The sequence below is a fragment of the Scardinius erythrophthalmus genome (assembly GCF_964197995.2).
Source record: "Scardinius erythrophthalmus genome assembly, chromosome: 17".
NCBI classification, from domain to species: domain Eukaryota; kingdom Metazoa; phylum Chordata; class Actinopteri; order Cypriniformes; family Leuciscidae; genus Scardinius; species Scardinius erythrophthalmus.
This window is the reverse complement of record NC_138237.1, coordinates 20,095,518-20,108,485: the sequence shown is the minus strand read 5'-3', so window position 1 is coordinate 20,108,485 and position 12,968 is coordinate 20,095,518. Positions and strand designations below refer to the sequence as shown.

The following is a 12,968-nucleotide window of genomic DNA, read 5'->3' as shown; positions in this document are numbered from 1 at the left end:
AGTTTAGGGTTCACAAAGACAATGATACGATTTAAAACTAGACAAAAAAGAATACATAATAATACATTAAACTTATGATTAAAAAGGATGTTTTTTTTTTTTTTTGCCATATATATATAGAGAGAGAGAGAGAGAGAGAGAGAGAGAGAGAGAGAGAGAGAGAGAGACATAGCTAACCAAAAAATAAATAATGTTTTACCTGTTCAGGAATATGAAAATTTGGGGTAAATACAGGGGTAAAAAAACATCAATTGATAATATTTATTTTTGTGAAAAAAAATGTCTTCACCAGAAAGCAGAGGTTACATTAAAGATATAGTAGTCAAGGCTTTCAGAAAAGTTGCAGAAATCGATAAACAATTACAAGAGACCTTTTTCACCCCCTTTTTTGGGGGGGGGGGCTGATCTGATGATGATGATCCATCATCTTTTGTATTGCATTACGTCATATTTTTCAGGGTGGTTTACGTGCAAAAGAACCAAAACTGGTTTTCTGTTAGTTGTAGTTCTTTCCATGCGCTTTGTCGTCAGAGTTAGCGTTAAGAACCCAATTGCATGACTACATTTCCCATAATGCACTCTGGGCAAAAATACTGGTGGGCGGAGACTACTTGTGTGAACATAGATTTCTGTACCTGTCTGCTGAACAAGTCTGATTTATCGTGAATGTGTAAATTGAACAACTGTACTGTTTATAGAAGAGGATCGTATGGTGCAAAGAGGGCTAGACGCTTTACGTGCTCAAAGGGTTTTGTTTTCCTCGCACCATGGAGAAACAGTTGCAATTGAATTTGCTAGCCTCCAAACCCCCAATGGCAGGTTTGCAGTCTGGATCTAAAATAAGAATGGGGTGAGTTTACACTTCATCATATCATTCATTATAATCATATGCACATCGGTAACGTTACATACAAGGTGTTTTAACAACATTATCGTTGATAGCTGATAGCTGTCACGACGAATCATAATTGTTCTCGGGATCTATTGGTTATATGAGTTTAACTGTTTTCAATAGGCTATTTGTCGCACGAAATAAAAAGCAAGTCTAAAATCCATCCACGATTAAATTTTGCTGGTCAACTGCGGTCCCTCTTGCGTTCTGTGTATCGTCTAAGTTAACGTTAGCTACCGCGTTAGCGATGACTGAATCGTTCAATAAACGAATTTAATCGGCTCAAGGTTCTCAAATCAACAACAACGCAACAACCTGTTTCGGACATACGTATATTACTATGGTCAAATGAGAGGGCGATAAGAATGTTTCTACACGATACAAAATAAAATATATTAGAACTTAATTTGCTAACTTACTTGATTTTACACTCCTGGGTAAAAAACATAAAAGGCCTAGCTTGTTAGCCAAAAATGGCAGAATCTTTATTGGACTTTTAATGGTGTTAACCATTTTAGTCACAAATCACTGGTCTGGAAATTAGCAAGAATTGCACAAATACTGTAGATAAAGTGTTGTTCCACTTAATGTTAATGGCTTCAAACAGTTCACGAGTTGTTGAAAAATGTCTCCCAGTTCATTTGTGTTTAAAGTGAGACCAAATCATCTCTATAGGGGTTTAAATCTGACTCTCATCAGGCCAAAACATGAGCTTGATGGATTTGTTCTCAAGCCACTTCTTGGTTGTCTTTGCAGCAAGGTCTTGTTGAGATATAACATCTGATCATTCCTCTTTAGATAACATCTTTTCAATTGTGGGAAGCAAACCTTTCTGCAATATTCTCCTGTACTCCACAGCATGTAATGACTTTTCACAGTGAAGTAGCTCATACCAGCAACTAAAAAGGCTCCCCACACAATGACGCTCTTCCTCCATGCTTCACTGTGCTAGACATGCATTTATTATTATATTTCTCAGCAGATTTTAGAAGATTGAGCGTGAGGGCGGGACAACCTGTCACTCACATGACATCACAGCAATAGCGAACCACAAAGATCCAATCAATTCCCGATGGACAAAATGAAGTCCCGCCATACAATTCTTCTTGTTCGAGAAGCCATTTCACATGGATATACAATCAAATCAATGAAATCTTCTGTTTCATGCTGGCTTTAAATGGCAGCTTATTACGTAATGGTGCAAAACAGTTCGAAAGAACCAATTTGCTTAAATGAGAATTCCCATCACATGTTCATCTTCACACCTTGACCTCTATATCCATTGGGTCAGTCATTTAACCTGGGACCCCACTAGGTTTCTTTGACCCCACAAGAACACATGGATGCCACTGACTGTATTTTGTTCTCCCCTCTCTCTATGCAGACCCGGAAGAAAACGAGATTTTACTCCTCTATCCTGGAGTCAGTACTTCGAAACCATGGAGGATGTGGAGGTGGAAAATGACAACAGCAAAGACATATCCTTTGCTTAATTGTTGAGGAGACTCTTGCAAAATGTTGAAATATTGGCCTTCACGAACCTCATGTAATATAATCCATTCTATTCCGTAATATATTCCTTAACTCCTCTGTACACATTCAGAATTTACAGCAGTGGCTCTGATGGTCCCGTCCTGTTGCTCCTTCATGGAGGAGGTCACTCTGCACTGTCCTGGGCTGTGTTCACTGTGAGTTTCTTACGTCTCACAAAGCCGTACCGCACTACGTCACTTTTAGGTCTGTGTTTTTATGATACATCATATACATCATAAAGAGACAGATGTGGAAAAAAAGCGCTCTGTTCTGTGCCCTAATATACGGCACGTGTAACAGTAGTGTGTGTATAGATATGCATATTTATTTACTTATAAATAAATATACATAACATGGACAATTAGGCCTGTTGGTACCCAGTAAATACTCTTATATTGTTACAAAAAAAATCAGATTTTTTTTTTTTTAGCACATTACACAAAAATATGAAGCAAAAATATTTAATTCAAATAATTGCTAATATTATAAATGATATTTATCTGATGTTTGTATTTACAGTCTGTTATATGCAGTAGGATTAACTGCAGGGTTGCAGCTATGGACCTCAGAGGACATGGTAAGGGATTTCAAACTCTTATTTTAAAAAACTTACTTGTTTTAGTTAATTAGCTGATAACAAACCATTTACCTTTGATTTCACATAGGTCAATAACATACATACAATTAACACAAAATATATGATTTAATCAACCTGTTTTCAAATGTCACATTTTCTCTTAAAATTTAGGTGATTCTAAAGTAAAGAACCCTGACGACCTCTCTGCTGAAACAATGGCCAAGTGAGTACGTTCTTATTTCTCTCCTTTCAATGTCTGTACAAATTAAGTTTTTGCGACATTTAGGAGCCGCTTACATGGCCCTAAAAACAGGAAAAAATCATATGTTTTTTAGCAGTTCATTTACACGACAATGGTGTTTTGGGGGCCTGAAAACGCAAACTCAAAACAGGTTTCAAAGAAAAATTTTTTGAAAATGATACCGTTATCTCATCTGCGTAAACTACAAAAAATGCTAATTTTTGAAAACGGTGACATCGTGCATTGCATGTTCAGTCTATAGCAGGGGTGGGCAAACTTTTTGGCTCAAGGGCCACACTGGGTTTCAAAATTTGACAGAGGGCCGGCCCAGCAGATTTTGAAACAAATCTCATGAAAGTGCGTATCTATACCACAAATTTTATTTCTCGTGCCATTTATACGCCAAAAAGGTTTTTTTTTTTTTTTTTTTTTGCATGCATGCTACGCACTGTTAACCCTTTGGTCAGGATTAGGGGTGCGGAGTGCGTGCCTATTACACGCCATAAAGTGCGTATCATATGCACGCGAAAACTGCGTATCATAAGCACTACAAATACAATTCGTGGTATTCGCTTCATGAGATCGGGCTGAGCAAACACATTTATGTTGTGGCAACGTCTGCCCGAAATTCAACAACTGAGAGAGACATTATGACAATACTGTTGGATATCCCCCATTTAGCATGTTATGTTTTGAGGTTAATTTTTAATTAGTCAGATGTTAGATAATTATTGCCTATAGGCCTACTTTTAAAATATTGTTTATCCTTATTATTATTTAATGGGCCTAACAGTGAATTAGAAACAAAACACCTGCAAGTGTAGGCTACACTTAGAAAAGTAAAAATGACAGAAGGTTACATTAATTCAACTTTATTAAAAATGCATATGGCAATCAATTTGCACTTCCAAAAGTCATACATTTGTGGGGGAAAAAAACGAAATAAATGAATATACAAATTTATTTTAAGAATAATAAAATAAAACATAAAAAGCAAAGGCAGATCAGAACATTTAATGAACAAAACCAGGTTCTGTACATGTCAGACAGGGGAGCGTAACGTTAATCGATAGCCGGGCGATAAAGGTCGTTAAACGGAATCAGTCAGGATACATCCACAAATCCAGAGGAGCAAAGAAACTAAATAGAAGACAAAGGAAAAACTAAACAGGTGTTCAAGCGGTCACCAAACATTTTTTTCTCTGTGAGTTTCCAAAAAAGGAAAAAACATTAACGTGCAACCCGCAACAAGTCTATGCGCTGTCTGTTTGGTTTCCATGGTGACGCGCGTCATTACTTGTTACGTGACACACCGCAGCCACAACAGCGCTGAATGAATTATGATCTGCTTTTATGTCATTTTTCCTTTTTTACATTTGTTAGCTATGGCATGAAATATCTGATATTCCGATTGTCAAATATATGCAATGCAATATATATATATATAAAGTATTGCAAGAAAAAGGCCAAATGAATGCGATCTAATGACAATTTTTTTAAACACTCGACGGGCCGGATTAAAAAGCCTAACGGGCCGCATGTGGCCCGCGGGCCGTAGTTTGCCCACCCCTGGTCTATAGGCACGCAGTGTCTTTACAAAGTGTTAAGCCTGGTATGGCAAAGGAAAAACTTTTCTGTTTTTAGTACATCGTTGTTGTGTAAAAATATTCTTTAGAAATGTTTCTTCAAATTTAGAAATGTTACTTTTTTCTCAGGGATATTGGAAAAGTGGTGGAGGCACTTTATGGTGAAAACCCACCTCCGATCATGATCATTGGTCACAGCATGGGTGGAGCAATAGCAGTTCACACGGCTGCATCCAATCATGTCCCATCACTGCTTGGCCTTTGTGTTATTGATGTAGTGGAAGGTAAGTTTTCCAGTAGCACCTCACTGCAGTACACAAGATCCAGGGGGCGGAGTTGGATCCAGATCAAAGGGGTGGAGATGGGTAGGTATAGGGGTGGGTTTAGGGATCAGGGGGTGGACATGGGTAGGTTTAGGGGTGGGTTTAGGGATCGGGGTGGAGATGGGTAGGTTTAGGGGTGGGTTTAGGGATCAGGGTGTGGTGATGGATAGGTTTAGGGGTGGGTTTAGGGATCAGGGGGTGGACATGGGTAGGTTTAGGGATCAGGGGTTGGAGATGGGTGGGTTTAGGGGTGGGTTTAGGGATTGGGGTGGAGATGGGTAGGTTTAGGGATCAGGGGGTGGACATGGGTAGGTTTAGGGATCAGGGGTTGGAGATGGGTAGGTTTATCTAAGGTGGGAGGAGTTGGATCTGGATCCAACTCCTCCCCCTGGATTTCATGTTCTGCAGTGAGGACCATCTCAAGTTTTCACCCCTCATCCCTGTTTTACCTTGTTTCATAATCCACACAAACAAAAACAGTTCAAGACAAGAGACAAAGTAAAATATTTACAAGTGCATACATTGAAAAATATTCCGCTCTTTTGACATCTCAGAGTTGCAGTTATTGATGTATTCACAAAAATCATTATGAAACCACTGTATGTTTTGTCATCGATTTCAATACAGTTTTATTATTTGTGACTTTGTGTTATATTTATGTGTGCGTTAATGCTAGTTGGTTCAATCTTCAGGTACAGCAATGGATGCCTTGAACAGCATGCAAAACTTTCTGAGAGGTCGACCAAAAACGTTTAAATCTGTGGAGAACGCAATCGAATGGAGGTACATAGTTTTGAGTATGTTGTTACAAGTAATATCTAGTAGGGTGACCAGATGAGATTGGTTGAAATTCGGGACGGGGGGGGGGGGGGGGGGGGGGTAATAAAGATAATGAATTTCAAACGAAAGTGACTGAACCAATCATGTTTTTATTAATATAAGTACATACATATAATTTGATATAATATAGAAGTAGCCTAACGTTAGGCTATTTTTATACTTCAAACTGAAGTTAATGAACCAATCATATTTTTATTAACAAGTACATATGCATATAAATTGATAGCCTAATACGTAGCAGGCTATAGAAGTATTATTTTGAACACGGTGCCTCGCCCTCGACCGGTCTGACTTCTTCACGCGACTTCTGCCTGCACTTTCCTAACGGCTGCTGCAACTTGCGCTCTCTTCATCTACTCTATAAAGCAAAAAGGGGACAAAAAGGTCGTATTGTCTTTGTGCATATAGCCTAGATGAATTAGATAAATTAATAGAAACAATATAACTTTAATTCACACTTGAGCTATATAGCCTACCGAGGTTGTGGAGGCTCGACATCAGCATATTTTGCAGAGCTTTTCACTGCTGCCAGCACTCCCGTCTTTCCCAGGATGTATTTATGGAACTCTGCACAAGTCATCATTAAATTCATTTTTACTTTGATTTCGCTGCGGACCAGGTTAAATGAGCACCTGTTTCTCACATCGGTCCAGGCACCTTTCATTATTGAAAACACTCGTTCCGAGTAAGCATTGCTCACGGGGATGCTCAAAATGAAAGACAGTAGCTTGGCATACTGTGGGAACGCAGACGTGCTCCTGAGTGCTTGGGCCCAAAGCGCACCTACAGGGTGACTGTGTATTTCCAGATGAGGCAATATCTCTTTCAGAACACAGCTCTCGTTGTAGAGCTCATCCAGGTCGAGTTCATCATCCATCTGAAGGGCCGATACAGCGGCCGTTAATTCCCTGTAGCTGATTTCTTGCTTTTCCTTAAGATTGAAACACTGGATGTTGAACAGGTGCCCAGATTCTGAGAAGTTGAACCATTTCTCAAGGTATTGCTCCGCGATATCATAAAAATTTGTGAATTCTCTCTTGAGCCTGTCAACCCTAAGATTAACGGAGGAGAGGAGGACGCGGCCAACTTTTGCTCCGAAAAAAGCATCTTTTTTGCGCTGCTGGAGTTTGGTTCGGAGGCCGTTCATAAGTGTATATACTTCAACTGAGGTGAGACTGTCACTCTCAAGACTCAGCACAGCACCAGTGAAAAGCTTTAAAGTGTTTTGCAAGAAGAAGAGTGTGACCTCCAGCTCGCTGCATTCATCTTCCTCTCCATGCTCGTTACCCTGGAGCGCATCCCAGAGGACACGGGGGCACTCCTCCTGTCCCAGTGACAAGAAGTAGCTGCGCACCGCTGGCCAGGTGTTGACAAGTCTGTCAATTGCAGGGTGCAGGCTCAACCAGCGTGTCGGGACGTGACGCAACAGTGTTTGGTACTCCATGTCAGCAAATTCAAACATTTCTTTGAGGGTGGAAACTCTCTTCGCAGAACAGCTGAAATGGTTGAATGATTTTATGACGATAGTCTCCACATCTATTTGCAGTGCATTGCTGGCACGTTTTACTGCATTGTGTATTATGTGAGCTGGGCAGTTTGCGGGAAGGATCTTGCTGTTGATTTTTTTTAGATTTTGGTAAATGGAGTGTTTTCTGCCGAAATTCACTGCCGCATTGTCAGCCGAGTAAGCCGAGATATTATTGATGCTGAGTTTGTGTTCCTTTAATTTATTCAGTAAAGTGTCAGTGACGGCATCTGCGGTCTCGGCTGCTTGTTCAAAGAAATCAAGAACTCTGTTCTGGATGCCCTGCTCAGGAGTCCAGAATCTCACAGAGATCGGGAATGTTTTCACATTGCCTTTATTAGAGGCATCGGTTGAAATGGAAAAGAACATATCTTTTGACTCGAGGCATTGGGAGAAGTCAGATGCGAGGGGTGCCAGGACGTTTGTGACCAGTGCTTCAGCTTTTGTGCGACCGCAGCTAACGAGTTTAGCTATGCCCGAATCCGAGTACAGTTTTGGTGTTAACTTCATCGCACAGTCAAGCGATCTGTATGATTGTTGGTGGGCCACACAGTGGAACACGGAGGTCAGCTCAGCAGCAGCTATTTTATTATACATGGAATCATCCTGCTTCTTAAAGAAGGACGAGACCAACGTGTTGGTCTGTACTGTCGCGGTGTTGGTACAGTGTAATTTGCTGCTAGCATGCAGCCTAACATCTGCCTCCCCCCCGTGAGAGACACCAAACTCTTTCCTACACACTTTGCAGAATGCTTTACTTTCATCATGTAGGGCTTTTGCAATCCATGGATACCTGCCCACCCACTCCTCCCGGTACCTGCAAAGACGTTTTAGCTTTTTTGCAGCGTGTTGGGGTTCCGGTACACCACCAGCCATGTCAATTTCATGAATGAAAATTAGCTTATCAGTGCATATCTTAATGCGCGCCTACGGTATATCTAAAAAAAAAAAAAAAAAACAAGATGCTGCAGCCAATGAGCAGCCGGCGGGGGCTGGTTGCCAGGCTGCAGGATGACTCAACCTCGCTCCACGGACAGTTTTTTATGTTTTATCAGACAATAACTATTTAAGATTTTGCTTCAGTATAATTTTCGGTGGGATTTGGGATTAAGATTTTGCTTCAGTATAATTTTCGGTGGGATTTGGGATTAAGATTTTGCTTCAGTATAATTTTCGGGACAATTAGAGCGGGATTCGGGATTCGGGACAGCAGCTTAGATTTCGGGACTGTCCCGAATTTTTCGGGACGTCTGGTCACCCTAATATCTAGTGCTGGAATATATTTAAAATCTAGGGCTGTCAATCGATTAATTGCACAGATTTCTGTAATTAATCGCACCAAATATTAAAATTTGTCGTTTTCACAAGGAATCTCCAAACATAATTTGAAAACAACATAAAGACAGTGTTTTGAACATTTTACATTTTAATTATTTGTTTAAAGGCATTTTTGTAATAAATACATTGATTGAAGGTCGCTGATATTGATGCCTCTATTACATGGATTTTTTTGGGGGGGATAAAATAAGTCATGAAGCCATTCAACATTACAGAATAATTGAGAGCCAGGCCTAAACTGTAAATTATCTTATCTGCATTTCCCAAAAACATCATAAGCCTGAGTAGATCGTAGAACCATTGCCACCAATGGGCTTTACTACGATCTACTTGGCTCACAATGCTTTTGAGAAATGCAGCCCAGATTGTTTATCAAGTATATTTAGAGTACAGTTATTTTAGTTTGCTAAACATGGTAGAGGTCAGTATGCCTCATGTATCCCAACTGGTAACTGTGTTTTTTTTTTCCTTACCAGTGTGAAAAGTGGTCAGATAAGAAATATTGAGTCTGCACGAGTGTCCATGGTTGGACAGGTGAAAAAGTGAGTCTTCCCTAGTATGGGTTCCCTTAAAAATGAAAATTCTGTCATCATTTACTATCTCTCAGGTTACCAACATTCTTTAATATATCTTATTTTGTGTTCAGCAGAAGAAAGAAACTCATACAAGTTTGGAAAAACTTGAGTGTGAGTAAATGATGACAGAATCATTTTTATTAACCCTTTAACTAGCTCCAGGAATTGTTGTAAATTTGTAGAAATATCTAGTTATTGTATATGTTGTGATCAGATGTGTTTGGATGTTTAGATGCGAGGAGCCATTGAGTAGTCCAGGGGTTTCCAAGAGCATCAGTGAAGGCATTATTGAAGAAGAAGAGGAAGATGAAGAAGGAGGTGAATCCAACCATAAAAGGAAGAAAGAGGATGACCAAGAGGTAATAAAATATTTCAATTCTGATCTTATCACCCTGTCAGGGCTTATTTTGCAAGAATAACTGGCTGACTGTATACTACAGTTCAAAGTAAGAGGTCAGTAGATGTTTATTTTATTTTATTTTTTAAGAAATTAATACTTTTATTCAGCAAGCATGAATTAAATTGATCAAAAATGACAATAAATACACTTATAATGTTGAAAAAGATTTCCATTTCAAAATAGATGCTGTTCTTTTGAACTTGCTATTCATCAAATAATCCTGGAAAATCACGGTTTCAACAAACCGCACGACTGATTTTTATATTGATAATAATAGAAATGCAATCTGAGCACCAATTTAGCATATAAGAATGATTTCTGAAGGCTCATGTGACGCTAAAGACTGGAGTAATGATGCTGAAAATTCGAGATGGTCCTCACTGCGGAACATGAAATCCACGGGGAGGAGTCGGATAAAATCCAACTCCTCCCACCTTACATATACCTAAACCTACCCGTCTCCACCCCCTGATCCCTAAACCTACCCGTCTCCACCCCTTAATCCCTAAACCCACCCCTAAACCTACCCGTCTCCACCCCCTGATCCCTAAACCCACCCCTAAACCTACCCATCTCCACCCCCTGATCCCTAAACCCACCCCTAAACCTACCCATCTCCACCCCCTGATCCCTAAACCTACCCATCTCCACCCCTTAATCCCTAAACCCACCCCTAAACCTACCCGTCTCCACCCCCTGATCCCTAAACCCACCCCTAAACCTACCCATCTCCACCCCCTGATCCCTAAACCTACCCATCTCCACCCCCTGATCCCTAAACCTACCCATCTCCACCCCTTAATCCCTAAACCCACCCCTAAACCTACCCGTCTCCACCCCCTGATCCCTAAACCCACCCCTAAACCTACCCATCTCCACCCCCTGATCCCTAAACCTACCCATCTCCACCCCTTAATCCCTAAACCCACCCCTAAACCTACCAATCTCCATCCCTTATATCTGGATCCAACTCCGCCCCCCGGATCTCATGTACTGCATTGAGGTGCTACTGGAAAATTCAGCTTTGTCTTCACAGGAATAAATTACAATTCGAAATATATATTAAAATATAAAATAGTTATTTTAAATTGTAATAATATTTCACAGTATTACTGTTTTACTGTATTTATGATCAAATAAATGCAGTTTTGGTTTGCATAAGAGACTTCTCTCAAAAACTCTTACAGACCCAAAACTTTTGAACGGCAGTGTACATTATCCCTTACTTTATTGTGCATTTATGTAATGAAGATTATTTTATGTACAAATGATTGAATGATGATTTTTCCATTTGGCAGATAAAGAAAGAATGTCTGTACACATGGCGTATTGAACTCTCAAAGACAGAGAAGTACTGGGAGGGCTGGTTTAAAGGATTGTCTTCTCTCTTTCTCAGCTGCTCTGTGCCAAAACTCCTCCTGCTGGCTGGTAAGGCTTAGACGTGTATTTTAGATCTCTTAAAGTCAGCATGAAAAAGAAGTTGCGATTGTCTTTTCTTCTCTATTGTGTCATATATTCCAGTAAAACGGCGTCTTGACCAAGGAAAAATGTATGGTGGGACTTAATTTTGTTCATTGCTGTGATGTCATGTGAGTGACAGGTTGCCCCGCCCTCACGCCAGTAAACACATCATCAGAGAAGAGAAGAGATGTTGCTGCAAGAGGGAGGGGGAGTTATTTTGATGAAATATTACGAGGGCACATGAAATACAAAATACTGTAATATTCTATAAAAAATTAAGACTTGTCAATTTGATTACATGGTGACTTTAATGTGTAATAATGTGTTTCCCACAGGGGTTGACAGGCTTGATAAAGATCTTACCATTGGGCAAATGCAAGGTAAGGCATTGATATTCCTGTTCTTCAGGCAAGTCACGTTGCTGTGACCAGAAGATCCCTCATGTCTTCTTTGATTATTATTACAGGAAAGTTTCAGATGCAGGTTCTGCCACAATGTGGCCATGCTGTTCATGAAGATGCCCCGGAAAAAGTACGTCTGTTTGTATCATAGTGTCACAGTCATTGAAAACTTGGACATATTCGTTTCTGCTGTAGTCTTTTACTGATTTGGTTTCTTCTGAACTATTATGCCGTTTTGCAGGTAGCTGATGCTATAGCCACATTCATGGTCCGTAACAAGTTCACTGAATTCAAGGAGGATTTCCCCTGGTAAGAAGTCAAATGTTGATTGAATCGTATAATTCATATATTTGATTTGTTTTCTAATCTTGCCGTCGTCTTCTGTGTGTTGTTTGCTTCAACAGACGACGTGTAGCCTCCACTCGTAGTCTTCATCCAGCGCTGTCATCCCTCTCTGCTGTCACCGGGGATTAAAATACAACCAAAATCATGATGACTCATTTTCTGCGAACTCATTCTTAAATTATATTCAGTTTTGTATGACTTTATGTATGTTTTTGCTGTAGTCATTAAAATGCTCATGGCTCCTTTGGCAGGAAATAATAATACAATAATACTTTAATTTAAAATCGTTATGTATATTTACATTTTTATTTCCCCCTTAACTGATTTCTTTTGCATTTCCTCTGATGCCTTGCTTGTTTGTTGTTGTAATTAGGATGATTGCATCATATTGTGGTCAAAGTGTTGGTCGGTTTGCCGATTTCAAGGGAAAAATAAAAAGAGAGATTTCCGCAGTCTGTGCTCATTCATTCTAGGGCTCGGTATAAATATTGATTTTCCAAGGGTGTAAAAATCAATCTTTTACTCTATGCCTTTGTAGTGAATAAAATCTGTTCCTGTTTCCCAGAAAAAAAAGGTATGAGACAGTTCTTTTAATGAGTAGTTTAACTTGATGAGTAGACGAGTAACCCTTAAAATTTACAGTATTGGCAGAGAGAACACTTCTTTCATATGTAAGCAAAATGAAATATGTCTAAATTAGTCATAATCAAATTCATAAGTTTATTGATAGAATTAATATATAAACATAATAAAATATATCAAGAAGCACAATAATTTGTACAAAAAATATTGTATTTAGCTTATAATAAAGATAAACTCTCATATTGCAGTAAGACAAATGTTAACCTTTTTATACTGTTAATAATTCAATACATTGCTTTATTTCACACACATTGAACAGTCCAAAGTGTATATGTGCATAATACAAGCT

The 12,968-nt window shown here is 39.4% G+C and overlaps 1 protein-coding gene across 1 annotated transcript; it reads left to right on the top strand.

Moving 5' to 3' along the window:
* Window positions 1-583: 583 nt before the first annotated feature.
* On the top strand, window positions 584-12,602 carry ppme1 (protein phosphatase methylesterase 1). Its single transcript, XM_081390087.1, has 14 exons — window positions 584-850; window positions 2,277-2,370; window positions 2,488-2,580; window positions 2,945-3,002; window positions 3,174-3,225; window positions 4,959-5,113; window positions 5,845-5,935; window positions 9,332-9,397; window positions 9,663-9,789; window positions 11,129-11,258; window positions 11,627-11,671; window positions 11,758-11,822; window positions 11,934-12,001; window positions 12,097-12,602. Coding segments are annotated over exons 1-14 (1,128 nt in total). The 5' UTR covers window positions 584-767; the 3' UTR covers window positions 12,098-12,602.
* Window positions 12,603-12,968: the final 366 nt, after the last annotated feature.